This window comes from Siphateles boraxobius, unplaced genomic scaffold (assembly GCF_051911475.1).
Source record: "Siphateles boraxobius isolate OS27281-9 unplaced genomic scaffold, OSU_SipBor_1 22, whole genome shotgun sequence".
NCBI lineage: Eukaryota > Metazoa > Chordata > Actinopteri > Cypriniformes > Leuciscidae > Siphateles > Siphateles boraxobius.
The window spans coordinates 12,712,241-12,732,339 of record NW_027508833.1 but is presented as its reverse complement, the minus strand read 5'-3'; the positions used below and the strand labels follow the sequence as shown (position 1 = coordinate 12,732,339).

The window sequence follows — 20,099 nt, the reverse complement described above, 5'->3', positions numbered from 1 at the left end:
TGCAAAGTGTGTTTGTGTGAAATGAGTCGTGACTAAACCAGAAGAGAAAAAAAAAAGAGAAAAAAAGGGATCTCACAGATTGTTCTGCAGTTGGGTTTACTAATTACAGACCGGCCACTCCAGAGACCATGTGCAGCAGCGGCTTCAAAGTCAGTTTAGTGTACCGAGAGAGAAAGAGCAAGAGGTACGGTAAAGCTCAGCCCGATCATCAGATACCCCTTTTCCACCAAAGCATTTTGAGAGCCGGTTCGGAGCCGGTGCCTACTCGCGAACCGGTTCTTTGTGTTTCGACAGCCAAAGAACCGGTTCTCGGCCAGGAAAACTGGTTCCAAAGCGGCACCAACTCTTTGCTGGACTAGAACCAGAGAACCGTTCTTTTACCACCGTGTCATGCTTACGGCGGGGCTGGAGGCGGGTTTAGATGTGTCCTAAACATATTTTCTGACCGCAAAGCCAGGAGAAACATTTGCAGAAACACGATGTAGTCCACCATTGTAATTATTATGCTTGAAGTTGGCGCAAGCGTTTCTAGCTTTTTTTAAATTTTATTTTTTTATTGAAAACATTATGTAAGCAAAGAAGAAAACTATAGAACAAATAAACGGAAAGAAATAAAAGACAAGACAGAGGTACATAACTAATCAGAAAAGATTACATATCAAAGGAAAAGATTAAAAGACTTACTTATTTCAATTGTTTTTAAAGCCTTCATGGTACGCAAGTTAGAGATAATCCCAAAATAATGTACTTGCAAGCGTTTCTGTATGGCGACGTTCACAGTGACGTAACGACGTCGTTCGCTGGGCGGTCTAGTCAGTGGGAAAACAAACCGGTTCTGAGAAGGTTCGCAAGTTGAACCAACTCCGAACTAACTTTGAACCAGCACCAGTTCCGAACCAGTTCTTTTTTGGTGGAAAAGGGGTAAGACAGAACGCTAGGTAGGACCACCCAAAGTAAACACTGGGGCTCCCAGGACATCTTCTCAGACATTATTAAACAGAGATTAAGAAGCCTCAAAAATACTGCAGTGAAAAATCAACATTATGCCTCAGCATATAGGTTGCATGAAATATGCATTGTGGACACATCTTGATATGAAGTATAAATAGCATGAACTGTATGCACACAAGTAGAAAAATAATATTAATGAATATGTTCAAACAGCATGAGTGGGGTAAAATTTGTCAGTGAGTAAACGGTGTAATCAAGCTGCATATTTTTTGTCACATGACCCTACAGTATACTTAGAAAGGGCCCTCATATGCAGCATACATAGTAACCTGGCTTGACAAATGCAGGTGGATTTTAGCGGTGTGACTAGTGACTAACACAGTCACTCTGGGTTTCATTTTATATATAGGCTAAAAAAACAAAAACAAATTCTAGTCTTTTAAAAAGGCACCTGAAATACTGAATATATCTGAAACGCTTCCAATACTCATTTTCCGCAGAACGGATACAAAATACCAGCTGGTCTTTCTCTCTCTCATCTCTCCGACAGCGAGTGACACACAAACCCCCTCTCCTCACTCACTCCTTTCATTTGCACCAGATGAATATTGTTGGTGTTACAGGGCTTGAATATCGGCGTGGGATTGCGCGTACTACACATAATTTTACAAATTCCCACAGGGTTTGTGCTCAAATACAAAGTTTGCAAGCATAAAGCCGACTCTCAGTACTAAATTTTGTTATTTTTGCTGCTTATTGCGCATAAATGGTGATAAAAAATTGAGCATAAAAAGTGACACCAGCTAAAATATACCTGCTGACAAATTACTGTATGAGAAAATGAAAATATCATATAAATATCAATATTACAGTTTTTCCCCATGCTGAGTGCCCAGAAACTTTGGAAAACCAGTCGCCAGAGTGGCTGGTGGGCAAAAAAGTTAATGTCAAGCCCTGCATAGTAATACAAGTTATTTTCTTCATGACAGGTCAATTTTCTTTTTCATTGCAAACGTTTCCAGGTATAAAAATATATATCATACATGTTGGTGAATTTTCAATGTACTGTATAAAATCATGCCAATTTTTTTGGCTAAAGATTGGCAGTCAATTATCAAATGAAGCATCTGGTATCAGCTTTGGGGTAAGTTGTGTCAGTGGCTCAACTAAGCTTTGCAAACAAACACAATACAACATACTATTACAAAATGTTTTCACTATATTCAGATATACTGAAAATTATTTATTTTCCTGTCTGACTGACAATAATGTGGATAAAACTTTGTTATGGGATCAAGAGTTATTAAATCTGTTATTAAAAAAGTTGTGCCACTGAAGAACTTTTATAGACACTTTCATCTAATTTCAGTTGATAAGGGTTAACCAGAAATTTAATTAGAATAGTAAAAATCAGTAAAAAAAAAAAAAAAGAAAAAAGATTGTCCTGTCATCATTTACTCTATGAATTTCTTTTAAAAGACATTTTAAAAGTGAATGGGGGTCTAACCATTAAAGTGATAGTATATCTGTGTTTCACAGAAGAAAGAAATGCAAACCAATTTGGAATAACATGAAGGTATCTAAATTATAGCAGAATTTTTGGCTGAACTATCCCTTTAATACCCGATCCTTCCCAATGCTCTCACGTGATATACTCTCAAACAGCAAGATTTTGGGTATAATAAAAACTCCAAACACATCAATAAGAGGCCGAGGGAGGCAGGAGACATCATGCTGACGCATTAATGGAGCACCTGTTGTAGAATAGGTGGGAAAGCCCAGCCCGGCACAGACAGATAAAAGTAATTGTGGCTAGTGCTTGTGTCACCAGGAGGTTAAGAGAAGCTCTGCAGGTTGTGATGACCCCATACAGGTTCCTGTTAGCCTCACGGAAGCACCTGCAAATTATCTGTGAGGCTCTCCTCACGACACACACACATTTACACTTAGTGTGAACTGGCTGTATAAATTCAAGTCACTGAGAATATGACCAGCAACCAGGGCAAACCTCCAAATATAGATATAGAATTACAGAACGGTACTGCATAGTGGTAACATAAAATGTCTGTTTGCATGTTAGGTATCTTAAATATCTAATTAAGATAAAATAAATGAATTGTGTGGAGGTGAAAAAGACATGCAACATAGTGCAAGACATAACATAGTTAAACTTCAGTTCAGGTTTTCCCTAGATGATGGCTCCTCTAGTGCTCTGATACCAGCTGTCAAAAAGCTTCAGTCTGACAATCTATCCTACTTGACAGAAAATTTTCACAGCTCACGGTTTGAAGAGGAACAAAACTGCTTGGCAGAGCACGTTTTGAAAGCTTGCGATCCGAATGACACAATTGGCCCCACTCAGACCTTATTAACATCTGTTTCAGGTTATCTGAATACGATGGACAACACTAAATAAAGACAGGGTTCAATGCATTTTGAAAATTGAAAAGACATTTTTGGAGGTGGTCAGGGCACATCTGGGGCCTCATTTTTTAACCATTGCGTACACACAAAACAGGCCCGAAAGAGGCGTACGCCACTTCCGACGCACAAGTTGTGATTTATAAAAAACAAACTTGACAGGAAAATTTGCGCACCTGCACGCAAACTCTGACCCATGCGTATGAACATTTTGGAGATGGAGCAGTTTGGCGACACCGATGGTGAGCTGGAGTTAAATGTCTTTTTGGTCACTTTTAGACATAACATCTAAAGAAATGTATACATATACAGAAAGATAATACAAATATAATTTCACTCACCAAGCCTATCACATGAAGCAGACATCCATCCCTTCTTAAATGTCCACGCCAGCGAGCGCGTTGGGCCCTTTAGTGAAACTGATGCATAGCATAACGCATCTAAAACCGTAGGACTTTAGGCATGTCTGAAAGTGAGTAACTTTAGTAACACGGAATCCGCGCTGACGCAAGACGCGAACTGTTTCAAACGATTCAGTCCGATTTAGTGTACTGGTTCGACTGGTTCACTAAAAAGAACCGGTTCAAAAGAATGATTCGTTCACGAACCGGACATCACTAATATCTATGGCAACCAAACTTGGTGAGACAAACGTGCAACAGACGGACGGTCAGGAAGACGTTTTGGCAGAGGGAAAACTGATCAGAAAATGTAACGAAAATGTAACGGAATCTTGTAGAAATGTAGTGGAGTAGAAAGTATAATAATTGATGTCAAATGTAACGAAGTAAAAGTCAAAAGTATGCACTATTGATTCTACTTAAGTAAAGTACAGATACGTAAAAAATTTATTTAAGTAAAGTAACAAAGTATTTGTACTTCGTTACATTCCACCACTGCTTATATATTACCATTTTTAGACATGTCTAAATGATCTCAAATGATCTGAGTCAACTGTTTTTTATTGAGCATTCAACTGTGTTAAATGTGCACTACAGAACATAGTACATAAAAAAACAAAAACAATTCTCTTTACAGGGACCCTCACCCTAATTCAGAACCTTTACAATAATAATGTATAATTTGAGCTGTCAGGTTGGATTTCACAGGAAATGTCAGTTTCACATCACTGCGTGGTTGCGTCACGTCCGTAAACAAAGAGAAGATTGTCCGACTATTTCAGAGCATAGCCAAATCTAAACTAATAAGCAACATCATTAACACAATAAACGGTGAGGGTAAATCTTCATTATAAGTCCTAATCATAAATACAGTTCATGTTCACAATAACAGTTTAAATAAATAAAACAATGATTTAAACTTTCTTTTACTTCTGTTGTAAAGTTTTAGATTAAATATGCCATTCTGATTAATGGAGTTAAACACTTAAATTAAATTATTACTGAGAAGTTACAACATTTTTTATATTCAATAAATAGAAATATTTGTTGTGGATGCAATGCTTTCGAACACTTTTCCTCTGGCATGCTGTGTTTTAATGTTTTAACTAAAGAGATAATTTCTTATCATGATAATAGCAGATTGTCTGAGAATATTGTTTTGTGCAAATAATGCACAACAAGGTCTATCTGTTTCCATTAAAAACTTAAATCAATTAAAAATACTCTTTGGCCAGTGGAAAAGATTGAGAAAAACTTTCTCCGAAATATATTTTACACTATTTGATTTATTTATTCAAAAACAAGTCAAGGATAGGCTACTAATTTTTATATGTAACTAATGTGACAGCACAGCTGCATTTCATATTTTCTTAATGTCTTGTACCGTTAAACATGTTATCACGTGGATGAATAATCATATGCAAATGATATGCAGATGAGGATATGCATAGTAAAACTAGCCGTTGTAAGCTCCATATATGGTTGTTTCGGGGAGGAGACGCATGTGCGCACAATCTTCCGCTAACTGGGATTTATAAAGTGAATTCTGCGCAGGTTCTGGCGTATGCACGGTTTTAGCTTTCTGGCGCACGTACACTTTTAGTAAGGATCCTACGCACAGTTTTATAAATGAGGCCCCTGTTCACAACTGCATTTGTAGCAGAGGCACGTGGAGGCAGTGCCGCCAAAAATAATCAACAGTACATGAAAAACATTAATAACTGAATCTTTGGTAAGTTGTAAGGAACAATAGATCAAGTCCAACCTTTAGTTTATACTGAAAATAGATTTTTTTAACTTGTGTTTTCACAGTTTCCCCTTTTGAATCCAGTTACCCAGCCGCTCTTTTGCCACTCAGTCCGGCTGAGGGTGTGTGTTCCGGCAGGAAAGTGACGTCAATGCATTCCCTCTATTTAAATGCGCTGCTTTTCCCACCTCTGCCTAGTAAAAAAGCACCTTCTCTTAATCCATTCAACAACGTAAGGAATATGTGTCTACGTTAGTTTCAGAGCCCTGCTTTCTGCAGAAACCCTGGAATAAGCCGTTTTCTTAAGTGTGTGTAAACGAGGTCACAGTCCAACAGCGGATAAAGATTCAGAGGGATACAGCGTCTCATTGACATGCCCTGGTTTCACTATGCTCTTATAGAGCTACTAAAACACCATGAATGTAAAGAGCATAACTGCAAAGTACAGGCGAAAAGTCATGTGAGAGGAGGCAGTGCCTCTACTAAACTATGATTTGTTCATTTCCCTGAATAGGTCAAACTGGTGGAAATGGATAATCTAATTACAAAGTAAACAACTTATTCACTTATATACAGTGGTGGAGGAAGTACTGAATCTCAGTACTTAAGTAAATGTACAAGAGGGACTGTCAGGCATGTCTGAAAGTGAGTAACTTTAGTAACACGGAATCAGCGCTGACGCAAGACGCGAACTGTTTCGAACGATTCAGTCCGATTTAGTGTACTGGTTTGACCGGTTCACTAAAAAGAACCGGTTCAAAAGAATGATTCGTTCACGAACCGGACATCACTAATATCTATGGCAACCAAACTTGGTGAGACAAACATGCAACAGACGGACGGTCAGGAAGACGTTTTGGCAGGGGGAAAACTGATCAGAAAATGTAACGGAATCTTGTAGAAATGTAGTGGAGTAGAAAGTATACCAATTGATGTAAAATGTAACGAAGTAAAAGTCAAAAGTATGCTCTATTGATTCTACTTAAGTAAATTTTTTACGTATCTGTACTTTACTTAAGTAAAGTAACAAAGTATTTGTACTTCGTTGCATTCCACCACTGCTTATATATTACCATTTTTAGACATGTCTAAATTATCTGAAATGATCTGAATCAACTGTTTTTTAGTGAGCATTCAACTGTGTTAAATGTGCACTACAGAACATAGTACGTAAAAAAAACAATTCTCTTTACAGGGACCCTCACCCTAATTCAGAACCTTTACAATAATAATGTATAATTTGAGCTGTCAGGTTGGATTTCACAGGAAATGTCAGTTTCATATCACTGCGTGGTTGCGTCACGTCCATAAACAAAGAGAAGATTGTCCGACTATTTCAGAGCATAGCCAAATCTAAACTAATAAGCAACATCATTAACACAATGGAGCATTCAAAGAGGCAACCATTCGAGGATACAGCCATTGTTAAAAGAAAGACAGCCTGTTCAGAGAGGAGTTCACAAGCAAAAAGGAAACGAGACAGAGCCTATAATAATACTCATATCAACTTCAGACTAGCTTTTCAAAGATGGTGACAACTCCTAAGACTTCAAAGTATTTAAAACAGACCCAGCGCTGGCCTTTTTGCTTCACAGCTGAGGTATTCACGAGTAATGCCTCAACCGCTAAAGGGACAACTCTTTACAGTGTTGAATTTTACAGTGCACTTCCCTGTCTGCGACCATCACTAAACCTGCAGTGTTTACACTGAAACGAAATTGAATTTTAATCATATATATATAATAGTGGCCAGAACATAGTTGGTGGTAAAAAACAACAGCTATGCGAAATGTGCGTTTTACAGTACTTATTCCTGTTTATAGTTTTATTTTTGAAACAATGTTTAAAAATGCATAAATTATTCAAAAGTTTTAAATAAATAAAATAAATAAAATAAAAATAAATATCATATTTATGCTGTAAGGTAAATGGTGTTCCATCTGCCTATAACCCAGAAATGTATTTGTAACAAACTTTAATAAGCCATTGTTAACATTAAATAGACTCAATATAATATAATACACAATTTACCTGCCAAATAAACAATGAAATAATTAATGTAAATAACCTGTTAATTAAATAAGCCCATTACTAATAATAAAAAATACTATAAGTATATATAAGGATCAATTCTCTCAAACACCAATCAGTATTTCAAAATTGATCCGCCCTAAAAGAAATGCAATCAAGCGGTCAATAAAGACACCTTTGAGATGCTTTGTCTCTGAACCCATAAATACACTCACCATGAAAAGCAGCCTGTAAAGTATCCTCCAGGCAGCTATGGCCTGGTATTTTGTCCTTTTGGCCAGAGAACTGCTCTTCCTTCTAATCTTGCCCACCCTGAAAGTTGGCATGTTTGTCGAGTTACTCTTCAGCTCTGGTCGTGTCACACACTCACACTCACTCAAGACATGTCTCCTTCCTCAAACTGCAAGTCAACCATCAAGCATTTCCATAATTCTAAGTGTTAGGCTAGATTTCTTTTTTAAGCTTTGGGTGCTTTCTAAAAATCGATCACTAGCTGGTTTTGTACACGTATACAAGCAGCTAGACTAAAACTGCTGCTGTCCACTGAAATCTGCATATCAATTGCAGGCTCGCATGACCCCGCTGCAGTTTCCAGAGAGGATAATGAAGCGCTCAGACAGTTTGCAAACACTGCCAGTGGCCTATAGCCTTACAATAACATCAACACATTGGAAACATTTCTGGATGGCCTGTGAACACTAAGGCTAACATGACCATGCATGCTGAAAGGTGAATTGTCTGAAAATATAAACCAGAACAACACAGTTGAGAGGAGAAAGAAAAATACATCTATTTTATTTTATTCTTTTAAAATGTAATCTGCTTTCTAACGGTATCAAAATAGTCTGAAGTTTTCCATTAACACTGAGCGTGACTCCCCTCATTTTGGCTCCGGGCTATCACACAGCTCCCGGGCAAATATCAATATTCTTAGAAGGATTAATGTGAAAACAAAATTACATGTGTTGCCTGGTTCTGCGCACTAGACAAAAATCTACCAATATGATGCCCATGGCGTCTCAGAGAGAGGTTTATTTCACATACAGGTCGTGTAACACTAAACCCTGGCAGGATCTCAACAACACAAACACCTGTCAGTCAGATCCTTACATCAAAACTAACCTTTAACCACATCTGTCAGTGGTCTGAATGGAGAAAATGTAATATAATATAATATAAATATAAAATCAACATTTCTTACCAGCTAGCCATGAAACAGTATTTTATTAATAAATATATTTTGTTGCCCTTGCTGTTCCTAAAATATTTGGCAAACAGCTCAGATACAAGCCCCGAGCAAGTGCTAGAGTGACACTGACAATAAATCAGAAACAATTACGGGTTTGGACATTGAGAGCACAAAGCTTGGTTTACATGAGTAATAACACAGTTAGCAACCAAACATTACGTCGCCAATATGCAAGCATGTTGGATTCATACCAAATGAAGTTGAGTCCATAAATTTGGAATAAGCCATGCCAGTTTTATATTCTATTGTGCAATCTGACACCCAATTTCCAATAAATTGGAATGAATTGAAACTTTATTTCATAAAGTATTTGAGTGGACCACACTTGGAATCTCTAACCGTATATGCTCATCCTTTACTGAGGTAAAGTTTAAAAAAGCACTGTAAACCAGATACTTTTATACCAGTCATGACAGAAAGCTATTAGAATTTGGTAAATGACAAATTCTTGGGAATCCGACATTAATAGTGTGCATTAGTACAAGCTTTTATTATTTTGTGGATATCAGTCTTTATCAATATCAATTTTATAACACGTTGTGCTTGTTAGGCAAGGAAAAGCGGAAATTCAGTTTGGCTTTCCCTGGCATCACAACAAATATCAATGTCTTGGTCGTGCGGAAGATAAAATGTGCTCTTCTGACCTTTTATTACCAGTGCAATTGCTTTAGGATATCAAAAAATAACGAGAGCTGCCTCTGCCATGATCTTTTCCCCCAGTTCTCTAAAAGTGTAAAGTGGGATATATTTTTGGGGCATATGATTAATACTTCTTAATGTACCCTTCATAAAAAATTCATAAAGTCAAGTTCTCCACAAGGCCATTTTTAGAGCTGCGAAACATACTATTGACTCGTTAAACCGACACTACACAAACAGACTTGAATTTGTAACAAAACTTGTTTCATAAAACAAAAGGAAACTGTACAAATACAATCACTGAGCACTTCAAACTTCTCACTTTATTAGCTGAATGAAATAAACAGTGGTGGCTTCTCTAAGGTCGCATGAGAGAGACTGTGAGAGGCAGAAGGATTACAGGTCTTGTATGTTTGCCAAAGAGAAGGATTAACCTCATTTGGTATATTTTGTGTGCAAGGTGTTAAACTAATGCTAACTCCCTTCCTCAACAAGTCACCACAAACAAACAGCTAGTAACTCTTGCACCACTTAACGTCTGACATTCTCATGTTATTGTGTTAATATCTGAAAACCGAGGCACTTCCAACTAACAACAAGAGCTTGCACAAGAGTGCTGCTCATACAACAAAATAAAATAAAAATGTATGAGAAGCCAAGAGGATGTAGTGTCCCTGGAGAAAGTAATGGCCATTGCTCAGAGGAAAATGTCCTGTCACAGCGCAGTCGAGCTCTGACAGGCTGGGATTCATCCCTGAGGTTACAGCAATTGTGCCATGTAGCCATCTTCTTTTTAAAGCCCGATAAATAAAGACAAAAACACATAAATCAACGTGCCATGCAACCCGAAAGGCACTTGCAGTTATATGCTCTAGTGCACATTTTAGACAGTTATTATTCTTCAGCATCCAGTCAGTTTTTTAATAATAAAGCCCACTGTGTCAAAAGCAAATGCTTTGCCCAAGGTGGAGGAAGCCAACAAATATACCATTGTGATAATGACAAATATTGAATTATCACAGTTGGATAATGAGCTACAGCTAAAATAGTTATGTTTCTATGACAGCCATGATTCCTCAGACAGGAACACCAATGCAATCAACGCTGTTAAAAATATATCCACATAAACTTTTTGGTTAAAACTGACCAGGAGTTGATCCCCCCTACTATAAATACAATAGCATTTGATACCATGAAAACGGGTCCTTCGGGAGCGTTCTGGCAGGCCACGCAGGCAGAGATCTCCTCTAGCAGTCGGGCCAGCTTGTTCTGAAGCAGCAGATGTACAGTGAAAAGGGTTGAGTTAAGGAAGATGTCCTTGCCTTCCTTGACGCAGTCTGGCCAGAACCAGCACATGCTAAGGAACGAGCAGAGAAACTCGACTGGCGAGTGCTCACAGAGGCAGAGCTCGATGAGAGCAGTGAGGTAGATGCATGGCCTGGCATCCCGTTTGCTCTGCTCCACCATTGGAGCAGACCCCGTCCCATGGGCAGCGCTGCTAGAGTTTGTTGTTCCTCTCCTTCGGATCTCTTCCCGACCTCTGGCTGTGTACAGTACTGTTAAATAAGCCCAGATTATTAGTCAGCTCACAGCCATATGCTGACTGACTGGCTTAGTCATTCCCATCCCCCTAGTTCAATGCTAAACACTGGGGGTCTGGAATCTGAAAATGATGGAGTGGCTCCCAAAATGGCTTTTGAGAACACTTTGTTCAGCTAAAGTTTTTGCAGGCAAAGATATATATTTTTTAATGATTAAGACTTCCCACCTTATTTTAGTAAAAGTGTTTTGACAAGCCATGTTTGAGATCAACTTAAAAGCTGAGCTAAGTTCATTGCCTGATATTTAAGAGCTTTCTTGCTAAATAATACAGCCCCTTTTCCCATTTAGAAATAGGGTTAATTTCCTAATCCATATCTTTGTGACAGATGGTTGACAGTGCCAGAATCTAGGGAACAGGAGCGATTGAGAGAATATGTATAAAAATGGTCCAGAAGACTCCATATGGTTACACTTTATTTTAAGGTGTCATTGTTACAGTGTAATTATATATTTAATATTAGTTAACAACATGTACTTACTATATGTAATTATGCCTAATTTACTGTTATTACTATTGTAAGAACATGTAACATATGTAACAAGGACACTGTAAAATAACGTGTTACCCTCCATACATACTCCAAAAATACATTATATAGCAACCACTATGACATTATAGAGAGTAGGTACGTGAACAGGTGTCTATCACTGTTCACTCATAGAGACTTCAACAGCGGCCCGTTGCATAAAATGCTAAGACTAGTCTTACAACTTAGTCATCACATTTTTCTTTCTTTATGACTGTTCATAACTTTTTTAAGTCAGTTACATAAACACGTAGATTGGTCTAAATCATTTGTGAAAATTTGGAAAGTGGAACTGAACCATTTAAATATTCAAACGACTTAATGCCAAGACGAGGATGAGCTTTTCATTACACTTTAGTCAGTTACACTGATTCTGAAGATTCATATTAGCTTTCTACAAAGCTTTCAGAAGCAGCAGATCTGCACAGAGACTCACAGTTGTTCCTCGCAAACAATATAAAAAAATCCCTCCACTTCTAATCCACCTCCTCAGCAGATTAATTATAGAAGGACAGTTGAAGTTTCTTATTTCCACAAGCAAAAAATCTTTGCAATAGAGGACACTTCATTAACATGAACTCAGAAAGACAGCCTACAATCTATGGTGTAATATATAAAATAACATCATATCCACTAGCACATAAATACACTTAGAGGTCCACGTTTCCACTGTTGGGCCAGTGTTTTAAATAACTTCCTTGTGATCCGATGGGGATTCTGATCCCTGTATGAGGCAGAAATATACTTGTATGCAATGTTAAAGGCTACTTATGCTAACCATTGCCATACAAAATACATATGATTATGGAAAAAAAACAGAGACCACTTGAAGAACAAATTAAATGGGATTATAATAGTGTATTTATTTCGTTTCATTTTTCTTCCATGTGCCTTTTTTGTTGATATCAGACTCCAATTAACTAATTTAACTCATATAACTCTTGTTTTCTGCCCAGGAGCGCCCTCTGTTGCTCTGGCTAAAAGAATAAGAGTATAGTGAGACAGGAGAGTCCGTTCAAACCTCCTCAGATCGCATAATTTAGCGGAAAATTTATATAAATTCTCATTTTATGATCTTGTGAACGCTCGTTGGATATTTTGTAAATAAAGTGGTAAATTTGTTTTTTTGAGCAAAGCGCTTGTGTCATTACATAAAATCGAGGTTAAACCACGGAAGTAACATACATTACTTTAATGATATCTTTACTACCTTTCTGGGATTTAATATTGTTATTGCTTAGGCTGTCAGTGGAGGGACAGAAAGCTCTCAGATTTCATTAAAAAGATCTTCATTTGTGTTCCAAAGATGAACAAAAGTCTTAAAGGGTTGAAACAAAATGAGGGCAAGTAATAATGAAATTTTTCAATGTTTTCCAATTTTATTTATTCTGTCCTGGTGTGGGACAGCAATAAGCAGTGCAACTCATCAACATGAGCCTTTAATTAATACATTTGCACATCAAGAGTGGAGCAGGCATGCAACTCAGAGAACTAAATCTCTATAGATGGGGAGACCCCTTGTTTACTGTGCACAGCTTATGGCTTAAGAAACTAGCAGACTTTAAATATAAATCTTCAAGGGACACTTCACTTTCAAATCTACAAAAGCAACCAATATTTTGCCATGAAAATATAAACAAACACAGGGGACTTCCACATGAAATTCCACATATGAGTCTACAGTGCATGTCTATAGAGCAAACACAAAAACAGCAAATATGCACAGATACACTACAGTTTAAACGCACTGAAAAATCTGGACATTTTCAGAGACATGAGAAGAGATATTCTGATGATTACTGTGTAAAGAATTTTCTAAACTCAACAGAACATCACATGGAATATTTAATCACTATTCAATGTCATTTTTCATTGTCACTGTATGTAACTGAATATTAATTAAGCATTTTGGACATAAACATACCAAAGTAGTTGACTATCATTCTCCTCTACACTCTAATGTTAAGTGTTAAATTAAATATATAACATTGTTAAATTTAAGGTAAGGACCGTGCATTCATTCATTCAATCAAATATTTTAAAAGACTGGAATAAGAGCACCAGCGCACACAAGCAATCCTTTTTATCAGTCAAATTCATTTAAAAATATAAACTCAACAAGTGTGAAATATGATCAGTAAGAGAAAAAGACTGTTAATGAGAAGATGCGCACTGGACTGCTGTAGGTTAGTGGCAAAATATATTTATTTATTATTCAGAATGCACAGTTGGAAAGAAAATATAATTACAGCAACATTTCAGCAGTTTCAAGATAATTCATGTTAACACAGCGAAAATGATTCATTGTTTTAATCAATTGACAGTCATAAAATGCATCTGCATTCTCATGTATGTATGCGTGCTGAACGCTGTTACATGAAACTCCTGAGTTTTAATAAGTAGAACGTTAAAGTAGTTGTAACTTCTCAGGCAATGGACTACTTGCACATTAACAACTCTGACACAATGACAACAGAAGAACACTTGTTTCTTCTTGTTTTGACCTTGTTTTCTTTGCTCTTACAAGGTCCAGAAATTGTTGGTAGATTTTAAAAATGATTTCTTGTTACATATATCAAGAATAGCATTAATTCTTATAACTCTCTCAAAGAGGGTTTGAAGTATGATGATGTAGATAAAGGACAATATACTTTAATAAATTACACTAGGAATTTACGTACATTGTGTAATTTTGTAAAGCTTTACCTAACAGTAATTCCCATTTCTTGCGTGGGAAAACGTTATTACATCCCTATATTTATTACTACACTGAGTGCCGTAAATTAGAATCAAGTGCAGCAATTAGTAGAATCAAAAGCAAATTATTTGGAAATAATTAAAGAGGAATGCCACACCTTATATAAATCACAATAATCTGTTCTGATTTAATCACAAGCATTGCATTAATAGAACATACAAAAATGGGGCTCTGGTCTGCCAAAAAAAAAAGCCTCGTGGGATAGATGATGGATGGAGCAGAATTAATTTAAAGAGGAGTTTAAGAGAAACTCATACTTCCTATGCAGACTTAAAGCAATGTCCATACACAAAAACATGCATCTCTGAAATGTTTATGACATCCCTCAGCTCAGCAATTAAAGAACTTACCAAGATCAATCAAAGTTTTTGTCTTTGAGCGTTTAGCCTTTAGCATTACAAGCTCTTGTGTTGGTGACAGTAAAGAGCGAGCAAGTGTGAAGGCCAAAGCTCCTTGAAGAGGCTAATTACTAAGTGATAACAAACACTGACAGACAAGCTTTGACACTGTAGCTGCTGCTCAAAATGCACACACACACACACACGCACGCACGCACGCTTCTTTTGTAGTTTTGTGGGGATTTTGTTCATTGACTTCTGAAGTAATGATATTTCCTATCCCCTAACTCTTACAAAAAACACTTTGCACTTTTAGATATGAATTAAAACATTTAGTATGTTTATTAATCTGTTCTAATTGTGCGACATCTGGGAGCACCTCGCAGTGCAAGTAAAACCTCTACGAACACAAAAAAGGGCATGCACCTACCGTACACTGCAAATCAATAAAATAAAACCGTTATTAAAGTTTGTGTAGTCAGAAACACCAGCAATTTCATTGCACTGCAGTTTTAAGGAGAAAATACTCAGCAATGGTGTTGACATGAAATTTCCCATGGTTTGTCTTAAAGCATATTAAAAAACACCACATAGACATATAAACAACATTAAAAGCTTGATTTTTACCACAGGGGGACCTTAAATTTCACCAACATTAAAGACAAAAAGACACTGCAATGTATATCAGTATATAATATCAATATATCAGTGTTTGTAAAATTAATGAATTGGATGGAAATTTTTTTTATATATTCTTTACCTTGCTGTGCTGAACTGTTCGATGGTTGTTGTATGAATCCTGACGACCATCATCTACAACCAAGCCTAAGACATCTGCCACACAGGACACATCTGAGGAGAAAGAAACCATTATTCACACTTCTTTAAAAATATTGATGATCTAACTTGATATTCTACTTGGTTTTATTAAATAAAACATTGTTAATGTAAAAATAAAATAATAGATTTGTATTTGGTTTCTTCTTTTTTTATAGCGCAAGTATTGTTTATTTAACCAGGAAAATGTGACAACAAGAAAAAAAGCTTGCCTCATTACAGAACACCACTGCCAAAATAATTTATTATAAACCCTCTGCATTACACTAAAGTTGTGAAGTTATGATTATAAAAGTGGTTGATGTTTCTGTTCATTAATATATAACGTTTATTAAATAAACAGTAAAAATAACAGTAAAAGCCACATTTTATTTAAATTTTATTTAGTAAATTGTTATTATGTGTAAACACATTTTATGTGTGTTTCTTTTCTATTTGTATACATTTAAAAATATACATTTTATGTGTGATGGCAAAGCTTCACTTTCAGCAGCATTTAGCCAACTCTAGTTACTATAAAAAGCACTGTTACATAATCATTAAAAAAAATATTCTAAAAGTTACAAATTAGTACCAGAGATGTTTTTTGTTGTTCATTAACACAGCTGAAATGGTGCTGCTTAAAAACATGCAGAAAATCACAGCTTACCGGAAGTATTTAGCACACTTGAATTTCTTGCAAGTTACATTTTTGACATTTGGTTGGTTCAACACTGCATTGGCTACATATTAAACATCGTATACATTTTTAAATATGGCTGATTACTTACAAAGCACTAAATGGTTTAGCTCCCCAGTACTTGAGTGAGCTCTTACCGCATTTGTAGTCCTTCACGTCTATTACGTTCTCAAAATTCCTGCCAGTTGATAATTACTAGAATATCAAAATCGACTGCTGGCTGTAGATCCTTTTACTATTTAGCACCAAAACTCTGGAACAGTCTTCCTAACATTGTCCAGGAAGCAGACACAATCTGTCAGTTCAAATCTAGACTAAAAACACATCTCTTTGACCTAGCATACACAAAACACATTATAAACTTCTATAATTCAATGTTAGGCTGCATAGATTAGGTCAGTCGGAACCGGGAACACTTCCCATAAATCCTGATGTACTTTGTACATCATACGAAGAATGGCGTCTACGCTAATATTAATCTCTCTGTTTATCCCGAGGTTTACTGCAGTCCGCCGGATCCAGGCCGTATCAGGATCTGATGAAGGAACTGCGCCTGGACACGACGACAACGCAGTCCTGAAGTGTCAACTAGTCTCTCCCCTGTGAAGGCCTCCTTCCCTTTACCTCTGTACGGATAAAACATTTTCGGGATAATTCTGGTTCACAAAGCTACGTGGAAGCGATAGAAAATTCTGTATTATAAATTTTTCAAGGCTTGTACCTTGGAACCTATTTCATGGTTTGCGTTCTCGAGCCACCAGGCACTGTTTTGTGCAATGAGCGGCCGGATCGCATTAAAGGGGTCATATAATGGTACATGCACTTTTTCAAGTTGATTGTACTGAAATGTGTGTTGGCAGTGCCTGTACACAACCATCATATAATGATAAAAATCTATCCAGTGTTTTTGTTTTAATCTCCTTATATGTTTTCCCCTGCCTCAAATTGAGCCGTTCGATTTTGTGACGTCACTAAATCGTACGCCCCTCCCACGATTGTTGATTGACAGCAGCGTTTCAACAGATCCCTGCCCTGAGTGAGCTGTCAGTCATCATAGTCCAGGGTTTCTCAAACTCGGTCCTGGAGGGCCGCTGTCCTGCAGAGTTTAGCTCCAACCCTGATCAAACACACTTACCTGTGACTTTCTAGTGATCCTGGAGACCTTGGTTAGCTTGCTCAGGTGTGTTTGATCAGGGTTGGAGCTAAACTCTGCAGGACAGCGGCCCTCCAGGACTGAAGTTGAGAAACCCTGTCATAGTCCGTCATTGTTGATACGCTGGAGCAGAATGGCGTCTAAGCGATTGTGGTGTTCTGTTCTTGTAATAACGAACACAGCAGTAATTTTGATGTTCCTAAATCCGAACCGCTGAAGACTCAGTGGCTGAGTTTTGTTTTCGAAGGGAATATTCCCCACGAGCAACGTCAATGCTTTCATGTTTGCGCGATTCACAAATATTTTCTCACCAGACTGCTTTATTAACGAATGAAGTAACTTATAAAGTAGATTTTGATAAGAAGCTGCTCCTGAAAAAAGAATCGTTACCAACTATTCATGTCTCCCTGCTGAACCTCCAGAAAAAGTAAGTGTAAAATTTTATAAACCTATATAAAGGTTAATAAAATTTTACACTTACTTTTTATATTGCAAATCGCTTCACGATGAATGCGGCTAAGGTTTACACTCAGGGTACATACGGCATGTTTTCTATGTACGACGTTCTCAATATAATTCATAATCCCACGTTAATAATGAACAACGCGTTATGGTTATTGTGTTATTACAAACTGAGTACGTATAACTTACATCAGTAAACACATAGCGTTCGTACATCTCACTAAGTTACTCTAGCCTGGCTGCCAGTACACAAAGATAGATCAAAGTGACAATATAATAACCAACCATTCAGAAACGTCATGTTCAAGCCTTAATTGTCGAACTTCTTCGGGCCGTCATTTTGTTCCGACTCCGGTTCAAACTGATACGGTTGCACATGATATCTATGGTTGCACATATGTGTCCTCCTCAGAGACTCCCGCAGCCATTTTTTCCCTATGCCCTCAACTGTTGTCAAGGAAACACTCCACGTGCGGTGTGGTCATAACGCTGTTATGAACGCCCGCAGAACAGAGGGGCGGAGTGAGCGAAGCTCATTATCATTTAAAGGCATATGCACTGAAATGGCTGCTGAAAACAGAGCTGTTTTTGACCAGGTAAAATTTGTGTTTTCCTACAATACTAACGAACATTTTTAATTAAAGTATGTTACAAACTTTTCATTTAGACCCTAAAGAATCAAATTAACTTGAATGAAAATGGCATTATATGACCCGTTTAAGGGTTTTCTGTTAGAACGGTGTCGTTTTAGCGGCCCCTAAATTAATAACTAATGATCGTTGCGACGGAAGTGAATCAATCAAAACTAACTTTAGATAGACAATAACTCTATTCTAGAGCTGCTGTAAAGCCAAAACAATCTCTGTTACTTTAATTATCTCTGTAAAGCTGCTTTGAAACAATCTATATTGTTAAAAGCGCTATATAAATGAAGGTGACTTGACTAGACTATACTTCATATTTTAAAATATTAAACACATTTTATCACAAAAAAAACAAACACGATCTAAATTAAAAAATTAATGCCATGGTTAAGAGTTGCTTTTTCCAGATTAGGACTATTGCATGTTTAAAGCCTATTCTGTTGAGAAAAGATTTAGAAAAGGTTATTAATGCCTTTGTTCAGTCCGCCTTGACTACTGCAATGTTTTGTATGTGGGGTCCTGTCAGACCACTATATCACGCTTGCAATGAGTTCAGAATGCGGCGGCAAGGCTGCTAGTGGGTGCTGAGAAAAGTCATCACATTTCTCCTATTTTAGCTTCTATAAGGTGGCTACCAGTGGATTTCAGGATAAAATATAAAACTCTGGTGTTTGTTTTTAAAGCAGTGCACGGGATAGCTCCTGCTTATGTATCTGAGCTTATTGTTCTTCATCAAGCACCCAGGTCTTTAAGATCAAATAATTATTTAAGTCATTGCTTTCTGTCCCCCGATCTCATTTAAAGTTAAAAGGTGATCAGGCCATTGCTGCTGCGGGTCAGAGGCTTTGGAATAGTCTGGAATAATGGAAAATTTGTGTTAAAAATTATTTCATGTCTTTAGCTTTTGAGAGGTTGGGCCTGTATTAGTCTGTACCTGTATTAGTAAGTTGCATGTTGCTTTTATGTGTTTTTTTAAGCTTCTGATTGTACAGCACTTTGGTCTGCAGGTGCAGTTGTAAAGTGCTTTATAAATAAAATAATGTAAGTAAGAAAGTAACAAACTTTAGTCTCTGCTTTTCACAGTGTCATTTATGCCATTTTTTTCAGCTTCCTGATGCTTCAAATTCTTAATGGTTATGCAAGTTCTTGATTTACCATGGTTGCACCCCATGTTGCTAAATGATGTTTGAAGGGTGGTTTCAATGACACTGCACCACTACACAGGAAAACCATAGTTTGTACTAATTCTTCCTAGTCATTATAGAAAATATAGAGGTGATGTCTGCTGCTACAGTATATCTAATGAATCTAATGAAAGCCCTGATACTAAGGAAGTATTAGTTATTACCCATACTACAATGAAGATTCACTCAAGCATAGGCAGTGTGTCTGTGTGGCCTGAGCTAAAATGCATAAGGTGAACTGAGTTTTAGTTTAAGCCACTGGGATGAATTGTACATGTTAAATATCTACACTGAAACAAAAACAAAAAAACAATAAAATAAACTGCACCATTGTTTTTGACAAGTGTGTTGACATACCTCTTTAATCAAAAGTTTGAATATCTTTTGAAAACCTAACATTTGTGAGAAAATCGAGCCGAGAGATCTCATAAAAAGCCAAGTGTCTCACAATCAAAACAGATATGCATTTGTATGCA

The 20,099-nt window shown here is 37.0% G+C and overlaps 1 protein-coding gene across 5 annotated transcripts in view; it reads right to left on the bottom strand.

Annotated features, from left to right (window-relative positions):
* tiam2a (TIAM Rac1 associated GEF 2a) overlaps positions 1 to 20,099 on the bottom strand; it is a 137,572-nt gene that overhangs the window by 17,183 nt on the left and 100,290 nt on the right. For all 5 annotated transcript variants that reach the window (XM_077238647.1, XM_077238645.1, XM_077238648.1 and 2 more), the window contains one exon: positions 15,425 to 15,516. In XM_077238647.1, coding sequence (XP_077094762.1) covers positions 15,425 to 15,516 — 92 coding nt within the window. The remainder of the gene's footprint in view (positions 1 to 15,424; positions 15,517 to 20,099) is intronic.